The 20,458-nt window shown below is 36.6% G+C and overlaps 3 protein-coding genes across 3 annotated transcripts; 2 read left to right on the forward strand and 1 right to left on the reverse strand.

Moving 5' to 3' along the window:
• Positions 1-488: 488 nt before the first annotated feature.
• Positions 489-5,314, forward strand: LOC130982444 (uncharacterized). Its single transcript, XM_057906453.1, has 8 exons — positions 489-881; positions 1,110-1,310; positions 1,398-1,520; positions 1,710-1,747; positions 1,852-1,939; positions 2,192-4,069; positions 4,203-4,294; positions 4,488-5,314. The coding sequence occupies exons 1-8, from the start codon at positions 813-815 to the stop codon at positions 4,738-4,740; spliced, it is 2,742 nt and encodes a 913-aa protein (XP_057762436.1). The 5' UTR covers positions 489-812; the 3' UTR covers positions 4,741-5,314.
• A 232-nt stretch (positions 5,315-5,546) lies between these two features.
• Positions 5,547-11,152, reverse strand: LOC130981507 (protein SHORTAGE IN CHIASMATA 1). The gene is made up of 7 exons (XM_057905098.1): positions 10,826-11,152; positions 10,568-10,651; positions 10,397-10,483; positions 10,231-10,302; positions 8,272-9,921; positions 6,164-7,792; positions 5,547-5,739 (listed from the first exon to the last, which is right to left on the reverse strand). The coding sequence occupies exons 1-7, from the start codon at positions 11,150-11,152 to the stop codon at positions 5,653-5,655; spliced, it is 3,936 nt and encodes a 1,311-aa protein (XP_057761081.1). The 3' UTR covers positions 5,547-5,652.
• Positions 11,153-12,502: 1,350 nt separating this feature from the next.
• On the forward strand, positions 12,503-15,468 carry LOC130981508 (low-temperature-induced 65 kDa protein-like). Its single transcript, XM_057905099.1, has 5 exons — positions 12,503-12,590; positions 12,707-12,931; positions 13,167-13,505; positions 13,718-15,064; positions 15,261-15,468. Exons 1-5 carry the CDS (start codon positions 12,503-12,505, stop codon positions 15,356-15,358), a joined length of 2,097 nt encoding a protein of 698 aa, XP_057761082.1. The 3' UTR covers positions 15,359-15,468.
• Positions 15,469-20,458: the final 4,990 nt, after the last annotated feature.

Consider the following 20,458-nt stretch of genomic DNA (forward strand, 5'->3'; position numbering starts at 1 on the left):
AATTTTTTTCCTTGTTCAAACTTTTTTGCCTTACTATGATTACTAATATTTTTCTTATATATTTAGACCAATTTTCTCTTAATATATTAACTATAAGATATAGATTAGTGCAAATTTATTATTTTTCCCCTACTAAGATATAAAATAGATATATTTCCCTTTTAGTTTTGACATTTTGTTCTGCAAGTTTGTTAAGAATATTAAATATTCTATTTCTATATATGTTTCTTATTTAAGTATTTACTCACTATTAAATATTTGGGTCTATCTATTTCAATGGAAAAATGATTAACTTACATTAACAGAGATACAGTTCATTATGTTTTTGCATTTGAAAAGATACGCCTAAGAAAATAAAGTTGTATGGGTCAGTCTTGTGGTTTTATTTTGTCTCGCTCCCTCAGATGACCCCTTCCATTTTCTTTTAAAGTAAAAAACAAAAGCTAAAACCAAAAAAGTGAACCATACAATTCAGAAACATTCCTTTATTTATTTCCTCAGTCCCTTTAGTCTTCCGAAGAGGCTTTTAGTATCAAATTAACTTCTATTAAGTTTGCTAACGATACAAGTTCAGTATAGCATCTAGTACTAGTAACTAAGCCAATAAATCAGCAGGAAGGGATTTGAGAAGAGCATACCGACATTTCATTCCAGTTGGTAACTGAATCTGTCAGAAACGTACTTTCAGGTTTCAAATCAACACAACAACTGGCCAACTCACCAATGACGTGTCACTGGGACTCCTAGGAATTAAACACTGTCAGTCTTCCATAAAACCAAAGTGCAATATTTTATCAATTATTCAGAAAATCATGTTCAGGTCATGGAGCAAGAAGAACAAAATAAAAGCTGTATTCAAACTGCAATTTCAGGCAACTCAGGTAACACTCACTGAGGCATAACAAAGTTTTTATGCCATCTTATGCTAAATCTAAAAATGGGGTTTGTCCCAGCTTTTACTCAAAACATATTTACCAGGAAGTTTGAAAGATACAGTGGATCCTGTAGATGGTTAAGGAGTATGAAAGCTAACATATACTGGGCATGTCATGCCTATGAACAGATTCTGTATACAGTATCTTACCTTGTTCTCTTCTCCTTTCTATCAGGTGCCAAAGATGAAAAAGCCGGCACTGATGATAGCTTTGGTTCCAGATGGTGCTGGGAAGCCAACAGTTAAACTAGAGAAAGTTGCTATCCAGGGTGGATCCTGTTTATGGGATAAACCAATTTTTGAAACAGTTAAATTCGTTAGAGACACAAAATCAGGAAAACTACATGAAAAAATCTATCATTTCGTCGTTTCAACTGTAAGCTGTAGACTTCTAATTGCATACTATATAGTCTACCGGACTAGGACGTCGAATGGAGGGTCTAACCTTTAACCTCCCCTGCAGGGATCTTCAAAATCTGGATTTCTTGGAGAAGCCTCAGTTGACTTCGCTGATTTTGCTGCGGAAACTGAGCCACTGACTATGTCTCTACCCTTGAAGTTTGCCAATTCAGGAGCGATTCTACATGTTAGTACCTTCTGTCTCGCTCCCTTACTCGTTTATTCTCTCTCAACATGCACACACTATTCATTCTCTTAATGTTGGCATCTATCTATTCAAGAATCTAATCTTCGGGGGAGATTTTAACATTAAGTCATTAACAGCCTATTACCATCATATTGCAAAACATAATACCTCACATAATTGTTGAGACAGGTGACGATTCAGAATATTGAAGGATATACAGATCAAAGGTGAAAAATCAATCAATAATTCCAGTGAAAATAATCTATTTTAAGTTTATTTAGTTTGCTTTCTTGATTTTATATCTGATGTGCTTGCTCACTTTTCACCTCAGTTTCAGAAATGGAGTAGACAGTGGAGGTGGAAGCTTGAAACACCAGCAGAGCAATCGCAGTACAGATGACAGTTCCTATAATGCTGAAGTATGACCTCTTTCTCATATGAGATGAATATATATATATATATATATTCATCATTTTATAGCCAGCAGTTTCTATTCAACAAAGTTGAAAATTTTCTAAACAAAAACTATTTAGGAGGATTAGTTAAGAAAATAAATAATGTATATGTTTAAAGTAATAAAAGTATTATTAGCATTTTGCATTATGGGAACTCAGCAAAATGTCACCTTTGAATAATCCAATGGCATCACTCTTGTGCTAACTTCATGGCAGGATTCTTCTAGGCTATTACTATTACCACCGCCCATCAGAACGACTTCAATGCCATCAAATGGAAGAGTTGAAGTCCCTGCTTCAGAAACTCATAGGCATAGGAGGTCAAACACAGAGGTGTCAACTGGTTCAGTGTCAGATGGGAATTTGGGTGACTGGACTGACAGCCTGGAAGATAATCATCCCAGAGAAAGGTTGCTAATAGGGCCTCCTGATAGTAACACTGAAAACCTCAAGACAGAAATTGCTTCTCTAAAGAGACAAGTAGAAGTATCAGAACAAGAGCATCAATCACTTCAGAAGCAGTTAGAGAAAGAAAGCATTCGGGGACAAAATATGGCAAGACAGATAATCCTCCTCAGAGAGGAGAGAAATATGCTCAAAGCAAAATATGAGCAGCTCAATTCCCAGCAGAACCTTGATAATGAGACCAAAGCCTCAAAATCCTTGCCGTCTGAGATTGAAGATACTAGGCTTCAGTTAGAAGCATTAAAGGAAGAGCTTGTACATGAAAAATCTTTTAGTGCCAGTCTTCGCTCACAGCTCCAGAAGACACAAGATTCAAACTCTGAACTGCTTTCGGCAGTGAGGGAGCTTGAAGCAGTGCTGGAACTAAAGAATAAGGAAATCTTGGACCAGATTGACAAGCACAGTGATTGGACAGAAATAAACCTCTTGAGGCAGAAAATTGCAGATCAGAATCGTGAAATCGACACTTATAGTCAGCAACTTGATGAGTTAAACGAGCATATAGAAGTGCTCACTTCGGACTCCGAGCTATTGAAGAGGGAAAACCTGGATATCTGTTTGAGATTAAAGAAAGTAGAAGCACAACATAAGATGTTACAAAATAAACATTCAGCTTCGTTGACTGCCATAGAACAACTTGAATCACAGGTAGAGATATTAGAAGAAAAGATAAAGAATCGGGAAGAGGAATTTTCAGAGTCTTTGGTCTACATCAATGAGCTTGAAAATCAAGTCAATAATTTGGAGAGAGAACTGCAAACACAGGCAGACAAGTTTGAAGAAGATCTCCATTCTTTGAAATGTGCGAAGATTGAGCAAGAAGAACAGGCCATGAAAGCTGAGGAGGCCTTGAGAATGATGACACGCAATAATGCTCTCGTATCTGAGCGTTTTCAGGATGAACTTCGAAGGCTTTCAGTTGAAATGGCATCGAAAGTAGAAGAAAATGAAAAGATGATCGTTAAAGCCAATGCAGAAGCTGATGAATTGCAGAAGCAGAACAAACTTATGGAAGAAACACTCCAGAAATGCAATCAAGAGCTCAGGCTAATTACAAACCAGAACGATTTGAAACTGCAAGAGCTCTTGAACCAAATAAACTCAAAAGAAAAAACAGTAGAGATGTTGACACAAGAACTTGAGGTTAAATCTAAACAACTTGAAAATGTGCAAAGGCAAAAGGATGAAAGGGATCACGCATTATCAAAGCAAATTCAGGTTCTTAGGATTGAAATTAAGAAGCTGATGGTAGAAAAGCACGCATTTTCTAAAGCAAAGCCAACAGAGCAAATGACCGAGGTGGTATTGCAAGGGAACCAAGATGTGGATAAGATACTTGGTACCCTGATGACAGAAGTGGAAATCTTGAAGAACCATCACAATGAATTGACAAATATCCTGCAGAAAGAACATGCTGAGAAAGAAAATATGTGCAAAACAATATCTCAACTAGAAGGAGAGCTTAAGAAGAAAGAAGAAGAATTAAGCATTATGGAAAAGAAGCAGACGAATAACAAAAGACAACCAGCAGCAGCAAACATGAATATGACTCCAAGAGACACCGAGCGTTGTGGTGCATCTCCTTCCAATGAGGAACAGCTGAAGACATCAAATTCAGAATGGCACAAGGTATGTCCAGCTTCAATTCTTGAAATCATAAAGAACATAAGTTTCTATCACATATTAGGGCATGCATGCTTCGATACACACACTGTTAGACTTGATGCTAAATATTTACTGTATTGTTATATATGAACACAAGGGCATGGATGCTGGAAATACAGCTGATGGGTTGGAAGAAAAAGGAATAGGCAATTTGGCTGAGAAAAAAGTTTGTCAAGCACAGCACAGAAGGTAAAAATCGAAGTCATTTCTGTCCATCTAAACTCCAGGTTCTCTTGAACACATCCATGAACTTCAATATATTCATTAAAATTGAAAAACAAAAAAACTGCAGCTTGGGATTAAGAAATCAAATTTCTATTTATGTTGCACATCATCCAGGAACTAATTGTTGCTTTCTTTTCCCTCCATTTTACTCTGACAGTGATACGAAAACTTGCTTGGCAAATGAGGTGATTCTCTTCAATCATGATCATAGTGGTCGGTGCCACACAAATGAATTGTTGAATGAAGTGGCACTCCTAAAGGAAAGGAATAAATATATGGAAAATGAGCTGAAAGAATTAGAAGAAAGGTATTCGGATATTAGTCTAAAATTTGCAGAGGTAGAGGGAGAAAGACAACAACTTGTTATGGCTCTACGTAGTATCAAGAATGGTAAGAACTTGAATTCTTAACAGGTGTTGTTACATAATCACATTATAAAGCATACAAGGGCCATGAAGGAGGCAACAGGATATCTTAATCACAATGGGTTCTCCTAGAGGTTTGAGACCTTTATAATGTATGTCAACCAAAACTGTCACTTGATCAGAAATATCCTTTCCAGTATTTCTCCTCAAACGATACATGGACAATGTGGTTTGGGATGTTGCTTCATATGCCTATGTAGCAAATGTATGTCATCAGTTTGATCATTTTGGCATATAAATATGAGAACAATACACAGATAAATGAAAAATGATGTTCAGAGGAAAACTTTTGGTTGAATAAAAGAGAAAAAACAACTCAAAAGCTATTGCCTATTGAATCCAGAAAACCATCATCTTAGCTGGTACTGGTGCTTTTCAGAAGTTATTGTAATAAGCAAATTTTGGGAGTTCCTATTTGTATTTTTGATGTAATTAAAACAATATCTTGTATCATGGCAAAAGCTAGCTTTAAAACGCAATTTTTTTTTTTCAGGGGGGAAAGGGTGGTATTTTTCACAGGTTATGCTCCTATGAATTATGCAGCTTTCCCATTTTAAGATGCAACTACCATTAAATTTATGAACGCACTGACATTGAATTGATGAATTTATTTCCATCACTTGAGACCTGCATACTTCAATTAACATTCATATAAATCAGAAACTGCCATAGTCATTGACTATGAGAATCTGTGAAGTGGTACAGCAGCAAAATAAAGACGATGTATACCTAGTCCTGAAAGCATCTTTTTTTTTTAAGGAAAACAACCTTAGTGTATGAAACTTTCTATTGTGCAAGAATTTCATTGTAATTAACGTTTCAAAGAAAAAAACCTTTCAAAGGTTATACCCATCAAATGTATAATAGTAAATCTCCATTCGTTACTTCAATGATAGATTATTGTGCCCGATACCGTGACTGATCTCTATCACTCCAGACCAGCTTAGTTTGGCTTCCACTTCCTTTCCTCCCAAAAGTAAGTGTCTGCAGTGACCAAATGTCGATGAATAATAGAACAGAAGCGTAGTATGGATATCAAATACTAAGCTAAACTTATACAGGACACAATTGTAACTTGCCGGCATCTTAATTTTTAAGCAATTAGCATTATTGCTGAAATGAAGATGGCGACATAAAGTTATAAATATCTACCGTTCTGGACGAAGACTATCCCCTGTGAAAACATCACACGCACAGTGTTACATTATTTATCCATTCATTAACATGCTTGGTGTAAGGTAAAACCCATAAACAAAATCGTATTTAGAACTCTACTTTTCCCGCCACTTTTTTCCATATAGCAGTTAAATATATTATATACAATTCGAGTATTGTCAGTTTACTAGTCTACTCCACATAACAGAAAACTCTTAGGAGAAAGAGAGAGACACTATCCTGTTAGAGTTACCTTGGTTGATATCTTATCATTTGGAGTATGTGAGGGTAGCGAAGCGGAATATTTTCCTCTCTTGACTGGTTCTGAAGATTGCCCAGATTGCTTCTGCCTTTTCTGTTGAATGTTTCCGAGAGTCTCACCAGATTGGTACTTGAACAACTCAATTATTGAAGGACTTCTTCTCTTAGAAACGTTGGACGTGTTACCTGGGTACCCAAAACAAGGAGCAGATTTCCCACTTGATAACGATTTTTGACGCAATTTGCTCTTCTCTTTAAACCTGTTCATAAATTCTGTTGTCCAAGGTGAATTCACTGGATTAGTTGACCAGCGTGCGCGTGAAAGTGGAGTTCTCCCCAAATGTGACATTTCCTCCTGGAAGGGTAATCTTTGTAGGTTTCCCATAGATGTCTGAGCTAAACCCTCTTCGAGAATGTTTTGACCGTGCTTGAAACCAAGAGGTAGTACATCTTTCCCAAAATCTGGTTCAGCATAGTTATCAACCTCCTGTGGTGTATTTTTTGAAGATCTACATGCCATTGATGGGTTGCCTTCAGGGTGAAAGCTATCATCAAATGACAATCTCCTTGCAATTTTGCTCTTTCTTATGTGATCTTTCTCGGTTTCAATCGTCAAACTTGGGAAATTCATGAAATCAGAAACAGAGAAGTCTTTATCTAATAAGGGAAAATCAGTGAAGTTAACCACCTCACCTCTAATGTCCTCATGCATCTTCTTAGAATCACTTGGTTTATGCCAATTCAGTTCTGTGCTCATCGTTGCAGTGTCCAGCATATCATTTTGAGCAAACTCTCTATTTTTTAAAGATGAATGGGGCTGTTCCACCTGCAGTTCTTCATCTTTGAAGTTCCATAGATCACACGACGACTGGGGAAAGCTGGCAGGGTTTCTCATTGTAGTCATGCTGGATCTTTGCTTTGGCTTGAAAAATTCCCCCATGGGTAAACTAGCCTCTGCCAACTCACTGGATCTCCCAGCATCTTTTGGCATACCAAGATCACAGAATTTTGGCATAGCAGAGAAATCCGGAACAGCTTCAACTACTGGATTTAATGTGTTGAATTGCAACAACTCCTCAAGACGTAGTTCATCCATCTGGTGACTACTTGCATTAGTTTTCCTTTTTCTTTGATTGTCAACTTGACGAGATAGATAACACTTATCTGAGTCTGGTTCTGATGACACCGAAGAGGAGCAGTCTGTCATTATGGATTTTGAATCCTCCCGCTCTCCATATTTACAGAAAACACTGAACAGAGAAATACTTTCTTCTGGAACGTTGTACTTCTCTAAAACATGCATCCTTTGTTCATGTGACCAACTAAGAAACTCATTGAGCGTGACCCCTGAAGATAGTATACAGTGTGCCGTTAAAGGATTTACTCCAGGAAATTGCGTAAGAAATGACTCTGCAAGAGTTACTGACTCGGTCATTTTAGGATACAGACCCATTTTCGATTTGGTGACACTCTTAATGCAGCTTATTATAACTTCAGTTGTCAATTCTGGTGAGTAAGAGAAGAAGATCTGTAAATCAATTCCCAAGCTTGATGCTGCAGCATAAAGTGCATCTGAGAATTCCATTACAGTTGAAAGGAAGTTATATTCTCCCTCGAAGACCTGAAAAGATAAGAAAACATATGGAAACACTAGTAGATAAAGTATGAAGCTCAACTAACAAGCACCACAACAACAACTCTCCTATTTTAAGGATCATGTTTACATCATATAAAATGCAGATTCGGCAATTTAATTTTGCCTGTTCCCTCGTGTTAACTGCTTACTGTCTTCCAAGCATAAAGTTTCCCCTTCTACACGAGGTCTATATTAGATTGTCTGCTCATTGAGATGTTGTTCTTCCAAATTGTCTACAGGAAGGTCCTAAAATGGGAAAGCTGAGGCTGAGGTAGGAAATTAAAATTTCGCCCAAAAGGTTTCACAAGCAACCCCTAAAGAAAGCATCTGACTAACAAGTCATCGACAAGAAATTTATCACTTTCGAACTTACTCGATACTGCAGTATTTTGTGAAGTTGAGACAGAAATAAATATTAATACGCACGTATATAAGTATAGTACAACTTATAAAAGTGAAATTACCAAAAAGCATCCGCGGAAGTAAAAACTCAGCATTGTCAGAACATCTGCTGCAATATTCTCAATATATAAATGCAAGCTTGAAGATGCTTCAGTGACTGGTGTTGCTTTCTTCGCAAGATTTGTACTATCGTACCATGCCAAGCAAATTGCAGAACTTAGTATGATATCTACAGGTAAATCCAAATCACGTTCAACAACTTGAATTCCTCCTTTCTCCATCGCAAGAATTACTTGGTAAGAGCTTCTTCTAGAGAATATCATTTCCTTATCTACGTTTTGAGTATTCACAATAATAACTGATCCGGTAAAAAGCTCCATGCCTTGATGACCATGGTCAGTTTTCAATGCAGCTATTAGTGGCACAAAATCATCTGCTTCAGCTGCAACACGTGAAGATTCTATGTTGGCAGGTGTAAATTCTGGAACCCGAGCATTAGTATCTGTAGACTCTACTGCAAAATTACATTCCCGGCTAACAGTTGCTTTTTGAGGGTTTAAGAAGTAATCAAGACTGCTGATCTCTGACACAGACTTAAATAACCTAGAAGCCCTCTCAGCACCTTTTTCAGGTAATGGCTCTTGACTCTCTTTTGTAGAAGATCCACGTTCCAGTTGTTTGATTGGAGCAAATTCTGTAGGACTAATGTCAAGCAGAGACATATTATCAGAAAGCAACTTCTGCAACTCTTCACTTTGATTATTGTCATGATCATCTGTAGTATCCTCAGATAAAACAAGATCAAATACTGATTTTCCATCCTCACAAAGTTTTCCTATGAAGCCTTGGTTCTTCAGATCTATCTTGGCCCATATGTTCTGATGCCAACTAGAAATTTTGTAATTGCATTCATCTTCCTCTAGTAGATCCCAGTTTAAGTATATTCCATCAGATGCAGATAGGGGACGGGTCTTCAAGTTGGAAAAAAGTTCTTGAATGATATCATGCAGAGCTATAAGCTTTTTGTAATCAGAGATAACAGGTACAGGCAATGATTTGAATTTGTCATCCATTAGTGCCATCTCATTGCTGACAATCAATTCATCAAAATTCTTTAAGTTAAACTCTTTCTCAAACATCCAGTTACTTGATTCTAGAATATCTGATGATGATTTGTGATAGAAGGCTTCAATGCTTTGAGTGAAATCCTCATCAAGGAACACAAATTCCTGAAACGTTACTAGATTCATGAACAAATTAAAATCGGCCTGAGATGTACCCTCCAGGGCACCAAAATGTTCAGTTTCCAACATATTTATAAGATCACTTTCTGGTGACATGGGTGATAACACCAGGCTTTGCTTTGATGTGCACTCATCAGAGAAAAGTTTCACCATATTATAACTCATAGACTTGTCATCCGTGATGGATTGGCACTCTTCATCAAAATTAAGAGATTTGGTAAAATCAAAGTACGTGCCAAGAATTTCTATCACAGATAAGCACGAGGGAATTCCCAAACTTTCTTCATCCACTTCAAAATTCAGAAATATGTTTTGGCCTGAGTGCAAAGGGTGACGAACAGAAATGCTTTCTTCAAAAGAATATGCATCCTCCACTTTTAGGTACTCTGAAATAGCATTTTCAGCACGAGGTATTGCTTCCAGAGCCTCGTAAGGAAACTGCATTGATGGCTCAGGCTTGAACATTTCCTGTTCAGAAAACAAAACAAGTAATTCTCTGTGAATTTCAAAGATGCGCATATGAACAATTAAAATCTTCGTTAATAAATGTCCTTTTCCCTAAATGTCTATGGCCTGTAAAACGGTGAAGGTTGGACTATAAGCTTCTGTTGTGCTATAAAAATCATACCAAATGAGGCAATAATTTTACCCAAACGAATCGGATATTATTTAATTTGACTGAGTATGTACAGTGAACTTATAGACTAATTTCATGAAGATGAACAGTTCAAAATACAAAGTGATTATGTAAGCGTGTTGCACGTATAGTGTTGTTACCATGCAATTTTCAACCTCCGGCGTTTGATCCAGCATTTGCACCCACTCCCTCTCAATGAAGCAACCATTGTCCTTTAAAATCCAAAGAGAAAATAAACAAATAGGAATGTAATCCGAAATACATAACAAGTTACAACAATAAATATAAAAAATAAGCATCTCTCACCAATAGTGCATCTAGCTCAGGTGTTTCGAATTGAATCACTTTGTACGCGTTCGTGCTCTTATCACTGCAATCAATTCTTTTAGTCTCCTATGAACAATAACACTAAGACTTTAGCCATAAACCAAAAATAAAAGGAAAAAGAAACGAAGAGAACAAGAATCACGTAGCTACCTTCGGAAATTCAGTATCAGCTTTGGAGCAAACATTTCTACAGCTCTGGCGTCCATCCTCTTCAAATGACGTCTCAGCTTCTTGCTGAAGAGCAATCAAATCATTCAAAAAGCACAATCACTTAGAAATGCACATAAATACAGTTTCAGAGCAAAAATTATGGTACTGATGATATAATCCACACAAGGCGCAAGATGATTCACTATTGCTCATCATGCAGATGTAAACAAGCTTCTAAGCTTCAGAGGCTCAACTCACCTGGGGATTCTGATCTTCATAGCTTCCGCGGCTGAATGACAAGGAGCAATCCCGATCTCGAGGTGGAGACGGAACAGCAGCTGGATCTTTGAGATCGAGAAGTTCGAGATGGATTTTGTGAGGTAGCACGGAGGAGAGGAAGGTGGAGAGAGCGGCGGCGATCGGCAGTGGTTCAATGTGGTGGGAGACAGGGAGCGTGGAGTCAAATCGCAGGATGTCGTGCACGGCGGATGTAGGCGGCGCGTGGAAGCGAGGGACGGGGAGGTGTAGGAACCGTTGCGACGGAGGGAGAGCAAAGTAGTCGTTGTTCAGAAAGCGAGTTCGCATTATTCCGGCCAAGAAGAACGAATTTTGAAATCGAATTGAATTTCGCGCTTTAAATTTGGTATTTATAGCACATAGCATTCGGACCTTGGAGCATCTAACCAATTCGGGTACGAATGTCAGTATTCGCTCCTCTGGCCCAAATTGAATCTGAAGTTCGTTGGTTCTATTCTATGTCTAATAGACACAAAAAGTGAGTTGTTTTTGTCAATAAACATGTGTAATATTTCATGACCAAAAAAGAAAATGTGTGTAATATATTAATATCAAATGAAAAATTTTTTTATCTAATTTTAATTGGTCTAATAATTAATTCACTACTTTTCTGCTTAAGCAAATGCGAGTTGGAATCTCATGTATAGAATAATCCATTACTCTGCGACCAAAAAAAAAAATTTGGGGATTCTTTTTGTAAATGGTAGAAAATTGTCTCATAAAATTACAAAAGAGGTTTATTGATTATATTTTATTAGAATTTTTTATGTCTTTCTTCGATAATTAATTAAATATTCTCAAAAAAATCAAACATATATAAGAAATAGTTTAGAAATACAAATATTTGATGCTTATAAAAGGAATAATAATTTTTTAATTTTTATTATATTTTTAAATGTTTTAAAAATATTATTATTTTAATCTTTTAAATATAATTTATCAACATAACAATTTTTTCGAGAGATTTTTAGTAGGTTAACCACAATTATAATTTGATATTAGAACTGTATAACTATTACTAAAATTATAAAAATATTAAATTATTATATGTAAATTAATTTATGTATAAATATATCTATTATTTTTAAATAATTTTGATTGTATACACGGATATGATAATTGCTAAAATTAATACACTAATATTCAACGTACAAGAGAGGGCTTTAAAATTTAAAACAGTTGACAATTCCATTCAGTGACTCCCAATTGCTATCGAAAGCTTTAAGAAACGAGATTTTTGGAACAATTTACGTGTGCTTAGATTTGATGGTTCGTTAGCCTTCTAAATATAGCACGAGGCCAACTTTAGCAGGTAACGTTATCCATTGTTCTCTCTTCTTTATCACAAAAATACATTAACAAATGATTATTGCATGTCCAATACGAAAGCAACAGTGTTATTCCTACAAGCCACGTGCACTAACTATCCAACACGTGTACATGCAAATGGACGCGTGGTTGTGTCACACGTGTCCTCAAATTTCACATGCCAAGTGCCACGTCCATGCAAACGTGGCAGAACAGGGTAACATGTCTTTCTCTATATACTGTTTTGAGAACCATGTTTTGTCAATTGAAGTAAGAAGTAACTTCCTTCTTCGGTTATCACAAATTTTTTTTCCCTCTGAAGTTTTAATCATGGATTCTAGACAAGTCCAAAGTCATGACTATGATGAACATCACAATCATCCACATGGCCATGATGTTGGCATTGGCATACATCAAGGTATAGTACGTAGAAATCTCATTTACTTTTGATTCATTTATAATGTTTCTTTTAATAGATATGTGAATGCTTTATATTTGTTGTTCTGTTCTTGATTTTAGTTCTTCATGGTTCAGATGAGCACCAACATGACCATGAGAAGAAGTCTGTTGTTAAGAAAGTGAAGGCAAAGGCTAAGAAAATCAAGGACAAAGTCACCAAGCATGGTCATCATGACAATGAACATGATCATGATCAGTATCACTATGAAGGTCAACATATCCCTGATGATCATGATTTGGATGAGGAAGATGATGAAGATGAAGAAATGATTGACGACCCTGAAGTCCATGGTGCACCAAGTATGTTGTTGTACTAGTACATTTAATTCATTTGTGTGTCTTGGGCCCTTTAATTAATTTATTTATCCAATGAAACAGAAACTGAAATTCTCAAGAAAATTTCCAGCATGATAGAAGAACATAGCCCTGTTTATAACTGACTACCTTCTATAACAAAAATGTTTTTTCTTGTCTCTATATTTGTTTTAAGTTGACTTAGATTATCACATCATTTATATGCTTTATTGTTCTGCAGTTTATGATAGTACTGCTTTTAGAAGTGCTGTACCAGGGCAAACACAATACTTGGCAAGTCCTAATGTTAATTTAGGAGGTACATCAGTTATGGGAGTGGAACCCCATCATCACCAGCCAAGAGTTGTAGTTGTTTCTTCAACTGCTGAACCTGATCAAAGCAGAGTCACTGATCCAAGTAAAACATTTGTTGGCATTGGAGAAGACAAGGCAATGCATCATAAGGTTAATTTGGAGAGACCAATGGGATTGGAGGAAGATCCTCATGCGCCACGTAGTAGTCCTCTTTCACATGCTCCTGCCAATTACCAAACCAAAGTCACTGATCCTACTGGAGCAGGTAAGTAGAAAAAAATTAATATAGTCACAGTATAATGGAATGGTGCCTGTGATATTTATGTATTTGTTTGATACAACATTTTCAAAAGTTGAATAGGTGAGACAAACTTTAGGAACTAAATTGATTGTCACATAGCATTCAAGGAACAAGTTTATGTAACATGTTAGTACCAAACTATCGAGTTATTGTCTTGGTGTGATTTTGCATTATAGGTGGTGGAGAAATTGATATCACCCCAGTTGAGAGATCATTGGAAAGAATGAATATCCAAAATGAGGCAAGAGCTGACCAAGAATCCAAGGTTCTTCCAACTATTTCAGAGACTCAATATCCTTCTCATCTTGGTGGGCTTGGCCACCACAACCACCGATTTTCACCTGAGCTTTCAACAGCAACCAAAACTCCATTCCCAACAGCTGATAAAAGCCATGATCAGCACTTGCCACACTTGTCAAGTGAAATCAAAACTCAATACCCTTTTGCTGGAAGCCATGATCAATTCGTGCCGGAATTTTCTAACACGCACTACCCTCCAATTAAAAGCCATGACCAAAACTTGCCACAAGAGTCAACAGTTCAGTATCCTTCTACTGAAAGCCATAATCAGTTTTCAGCAGAAACAATTCCTAGAAGCTCTAATATATATGAAGAAAATCCTCAGCAAGAACCAGCTTCCGACACCACCAAGGCTAGATTTGAAGAACAAACCCAACCACCTTATGAAGCAATGGAGAAACCATCAAGTCAAAGTAGTTACACTGACAAAATCTCTTCAGCTACTTCAGCCATAGCTGATAAAGCCATTACTGCTAAAAATGTTGTGGCCTCCAAGCTTGGATATGGTGAGAAAGATGATAAAACAAAGTGCCATGAAGAAAACACAAGCAGTGATAAACCATCGAACCAGAGCAGTTACACTGAGAAAATCTCGTACGCAACTTCAGCAATAGCCGATAAAGCTGTGTCAGCTAAGAACACCGTAGCTTTGAAACTAGGTTATGGCGATAAAGGTGACAGCCACGAAGAGACACGAGGAGAGAATGCTGCTGCTGCTACTTCCACAACAGAATATGGGAAGAGAATAGCACAGTCCTTGACAGATAGACTTGCACCGGTTTATGGAAAGGTTGCTGGTGTAGGAAGTGCAGTGAAATCAAAGGTTCCTGGAACCTCAACTGGGAGTGAAAGCGATAGAGGAGTGTCAGTGAAGGACTATTTTGCAGAGAAGTTGAGGCCTGGGGATGCAGACAGAGCTCTATCTGAGGTTATATCAGAGACTCTGCATCATAAGAGGAACAAAGAAGAGGAAAATGTAGTTCACAAGAGAGGAGAAGAGGAGGAGGAGGAGGAGGAGGAGCATGAGAGAAGGAAGAAGATACCAATGGGGAAGGTGACAGAGTCTGAAGAAGTGAAGAGAAGGTTGGGGAGTGGAAATGAAGAGACAGAGAGGTATGAAGAGAGCTATGTAAATAGTCCTGGGAAGAGTGTGGTTGATAAGGTTAAGGATGTGGTTTTTGGTTCTTGGTTTACTAAACCGGATGAAAATCAACCGTCAGAAGGTTAGAGTGGTCGTTTTTCTAATTTATGTTCTTTAAACTTTAAAGAATAAATATGAAGATTAACATGTAGCCGTAGGTGTCTAAATTTTGGCTAATCTATTTTTATGGTAAATTTTAAATTAAATATTAATTTTTATATTTTAAGCACCGTTTTATAGATACCGTAGCAATAATCTAATGTGTGTATTGGTTTCAGGTGGGGAACAATTCCCCAAGAACTCTGGTGCTGTGGACGTGGATCAGGCGGTGAACCAAGCCGCGGATGCAAGACGACTCCATGAGTCATGTAATTGAGAAATTAGATTCCTGTGATTTGTAGTTGTAGTTTGTACGTGTGTGAATGTGTGTGTCTGTCTATCAGTTTGTGTACATGTGAATGATGTGATTTTGCATCATTGTCGGACGATTTGCTCTTTTTTAAAGGGTGTTATTGTACTATTGTTCTTATAAAAAAAAAACAATGTTAGGAGACAAGCAACTTTTCGACTGAATTCTTTTGTCCCCGCCTGTTGAGTTAATTCAATAGGTTTTTTTCATTGCTTTACGAAACAATTTCTTTTTTATATTAAAAATTTGAATAAATACTAAAGAAATGAAAAAAAAATCGATTTGAAAAATAAGAAATATTTTTTTTCAAGCCCTCCCTGAGGACAGACCAGCTAGCATCTTAACAGTACCCTTTTTGGAGAATTTTAATAAATTCCAAAACCTCCCCTTTTTTGGAGAAAGTTAATAAATTCCAAAATTCCAAAACCTACCCTTTTTTGGAGAAAGTTAATAAAGGAGAAAGTTAATAAATTCCAAAACCCATTTCGTGGTCAACAACCCTCTTTTCTTTTTGCCGAAGCCCCACCAACAACTAAGATTGCTCGGGGCTTAATAAATTCCAAAACTTATTTCTGCCGAAGTCCCACCAACAACTAAGATTGCTCGGGGCTTAATAAATTCCAAAACTTATTTCTGCCGAAGTCCCACCAACAACTAAGATTTTCGTCATCAACTACCCTCTTTTTGCCGAAACCTCACCAAGATTGCTCGGGGCCCTTTATCATTTTGTACAAATAGAAGAGTAACTTTTATAATTGTTAGCTATTAATTAGTCATCAATGATAATTTGATGATGTGAGATTTTATCTAATAATTTACTTTTCAATGATAATTTGATGATGTGAGATTTCATCTAATAATTTACTTTTTTTTGCTGGTTATATGTTGATCAAAATTCAATAGAATTGTTGGTCTCTTAGACTTTTCCATAAAAAAATGAAGCAAATAGTGATGTTGTATTGCTTTTATGGGATTGGTGCAGTGATCCTCTATTGCTTTTAGGGTGGATTATCGAAAGCGGTCAGTCACAATTAAAAGGTATATAATGTTGCATTTTACTAATAAAAGATATATAATGATTTTTTTGAATCATGAATATCGGGACTGAATAATACAGGGACTAAATAACGGTTCTAAAATTAATCCAATTTAAATAAAATATATTATCTTTTAAATTATTTATTTAAATTTTAATATTAAAATAATAATTTTTTTGAATAATACGAATAATGTCTAATTTAAGTAAAATATATTATTTTTTAAATTATTTATTTAAATTTTAATATTAAATTAATTATTTGTACACTTAGTAAATTAAATATTAAATATTTGATCTATTCATATATTGTTTAATATTTTTATTGTTTATTTATTTTATTTTTTTCATTGTTCCCACAGGTACTACCCTTATATATAGTATTATATATATGTCCCGGTCTCTGCGGCTCTGCGCTCTGTATACTCATATTGTTTCTCCTCCTTGATCGATGGATGCAGAAAAGAAGATGGTGGCCATATTCGTCAAATTGTGTCATTCTTTTTTGAAGGAAGTGGGAATGCCCAGTGAGGCACTCGACAAGTTGCTTAGCAGGGTAACTTCCACAACCACTACCGGCGACCTTCAAGCCTTCCAACCGCTCTTGTTTTGGAAATATGTCTATGCAAGCTTCTATGCCCTTGAACAGAAAATGGCAATGGCCCCATTCAACAAGCCTCAAATCCCTTATCTCAATCACCTCGTACCACACGAGGATGAAGTTGGCCCTTCTCATATGCTCCCCATGCAGGTACATGTTATGTATGTTAACCAATAATGGCGTCATATTTTTAAATTCTAACCAACTACTTTATCAGTAACTGAAGTAGAGATATGATCCTGAATCCTGATCGGTTGGGTTCTTTTTTTTCTAATCTGAAAATGAAATTAAGGACCCTGATGCTAAGAGTACTGTTGAAGTCCAAGCCACTAATGCAGCTGTTACTACTAAAAGAAAGGCAGTTCATCAGGCCTATCGGAGTGAGGGCAAAAGGTCTAAGGGTGAATGAGGTCCTGCGAACTTTTCCAATTTAAAAGACGAAGTTGAGTGGTTGACTATGTTTTGTGTGCATTTCTTTCTAGATGTTCTCTGTTTTCAGTTCGGGTCACTCTTATAATTCCTCAGATGTACTACTTCTTTCTCGTCGAGTGTAAGGTAGTGAATATTTCACAACGATGGCATATTCAAATTGTCCCTTTTATTTCTATCTTAGTATGATATATATTAATGCAAAGAAAAATAAAATTAAATTAAATATTGCATATAAACTCATTCGCCTAATTTTTTTTTTTGACATTTTGAGCTACTTTTAACACCCAACCCCTTCTCGAGTCCGAAGCCGTTAATTGAACTAGTTGGATCATTTTGCTCAAGTAGTAGCACACATGTAGCGTGTTGTCTTTTTTATTTTTTCTTCTCTGGTTTTTTTTTTTTCGGAATTAGGTGTTGAATTGTGTTATTTCCAAACTAGTATCTGAGTAATAAATTCGTTTACTTCTAGAACATCTAAGATGTTACAACCCCTTATTCTCAAATAAGATAATCTTATATCACTAGTGCGATTTACATAAGCAAAAAATAACGGTTGTCCGGTCGAAATTTAATTGATAACTTCCACGAAATGCTAGATTTTTAAATGACTGATGTTTTTTTTTTGGTCACGAGAAATGTTTTTTTTTTTGTAAATGTCTCGAGAATTGGTAGATAATTATTCCGGTCTGTAAACAATGCATAGTGTTTCTCTTATTTTTGGTCTGGTCTCTTGTAGTTTTTGGTCAAAATAGTTTCCGACTTCTAATTTTATAGGCCGAATGTTTTGGATCGGTTACAGGCCTAAATAAACTGTCATACAAAATGGGATTTACAGGTTTTCTCGTGATGGGCTTTTTACCCAATACAACCCATAGTCCTCACCCGCCCCGACCCGGATTCCAACCCAGCTGAAGAGCTGTGCCATCTCCATTCTCTTCCTCTCTGAAACTCCAGGATGGTGTCGCGCCGCACGAACCACTACTGCTCTCCCCTCTCTGGTTTCAACGCCAGCGTACTCATCTCTACAAGCCTTCCTCCACTCCTTCTAGCCCTCACCGTCGTCACCACTTCACTTTCTTTCCTTCGCGGAAGAGACGTTGCTCGGACTGAGTTATCGCCGCCTGAACTCGAACCCCCACGAGGAAAGATTGGTGGGAGATCCTCTTGAACTAGGTTCCCTCCACACGAATAGCGCTGGTCGACGGCGGTTGACTTTTCGAGCTCGATGCAGCAGTGTGCATCTTCTTCCTTCCCCTTTAGAGTTTTACAGAGTCAAAATTGACCCCATTTTTTTCTTCCCAACCACCGTCGTCACCAGCGACCATGTACCGTATCCCGCAATGGCACCATTTCCCGTCACGAATTTTAATTTCTCGTCCTACACTCTAAATTATCGCGCCAACACGGTACGCTTTTTTATCACTTGATTTTATCGTTGAGATCCTAGGCCCACTCTATTGTGAGCTCTCAGGTTTTCAATTCAATGGATTCGTGTCAAATCTCTAGCTCAATGGGCGTATCGAACCTACCATTGCAAAGAAGAAATTCGATTGTGTTTTTAAGTGTTTCAGAGCTTCATATATGATAATGGGTTCGAGCAATGAATTCGTTAGTACTTTTAGGTCATAGGTATCGTTCACAAGTTTTCACATTGCGTTAACATTTGTAGGAAATTATGCAATCAACCTTTCATTGCGATGATGATGAGGTTCGGAGTGGTTTGAATTGGTCGAGGAGCCTTTGAAGAAAATGTGTGCTACCTCTTGTGACATTATTGATTTTGATTTGAATGGGGATAACGTTAGCTTCAACAGAAGCAATTTTTTCATAGGAATGGGTCCATAGAAAATGTGAGGATGGATGCTTAGAAAATTCTTGAGGTTCTTGGACAGGATAGTCCCGAGTTAGATTTTAGACGGGCTTTGGATGGATTGCGTGTTAGGCCATCAGCTTTTCTCGTGAGGGAGATTCTGTATGGGATGTTGAAAGGCATAAACTGTGAAAACAAGGGGAGATGCGCTAAACTGGCATACATTGGGAAAGGACTCATTGGGAGAGTGCAGCCAAGCTACTTTATCATCACCAAGACTGGCTTCTGGAGGTTTCATTGCAACAAAGATGGGAGTTCAGTCATCGCCAAGCAACTCCATAATGCGACCTTGATCCCAATTTGAACCTCTTGCATAGGCAGAAACTTTATCCTCCATCATATCATCTGATAGACCGGTCTGAACAAAATCAGCAAGCCGATGAACACCAGGCAACCAATGATCAATCCAGAATCGAGTTGTATTTCCAGCACCTAACCTCCAAATAAGGTTCCTTTTAAATTGCCGCCAAACGTGACAGATTTCCTTCCAAACATTGGATATCATGTATTAGATTTTTAAGGCGTGATATAGATTAAGTATTATTTTTATCGGAGTGAGACCCGCACATACGGTAAACTAGTATGTAATATATTTTAATAAATATATTTTTTAGAAATTAATTAAAATGTATATAAACTAATATTAAATTTTATGTGTTTTTTATTTAAATTATTTTGTAATATAAAAATTTCTGATATTGAATAATTTTAACTGTGTTTTTTATTTAAATTATATTTGACGGATTTAATCTTTTTGAGTGGTGCTTTTTTTTTTTTTTTTGGGTTGTTGGTGTTTTTTTTTTTCTGTTATATGTTCTTTTAAAGATATGTTCTTTTTGGAATCTGAATTGTTAATTTGTGGTATTTATTATTATTTTTTTGTTTCATTTTTGTATATATATTTTTCATTTAGAGTAAAGTATGGTTTTTGTCTCCAATATTTGAGGTAAGTTTTAAAGTTGTCTTCTAACATTTTAATCATTTTATTTAAGTCCCTAGCGTTTCAAAATTGACTCAATGTTGTTCTCCTCAGAGATCCGTTAACAGATAATAGCAGGGCAAAATTCAGGCAATTTTAAAACGTTAGAGACTTAAATAAGACAAAAACGTTGGGGACAAAAACGATAA

This window comes from Arachis stenosperma, chromosome 5 (assembly GCF_014773155.1).
Source record: "Arachis stenosperma cultivar V10309 chromosome 5, arast.V10309.gnm1.PFL2, whole genome shotgun sequence".
In the NCBI taxonomy this organism is placed as follows: Eukaryota; Viridiplantae; Streptophyta; class Magnoliopsida; order Fabales; family Fabaceae; genus Arachis; species Arachis stenosperma.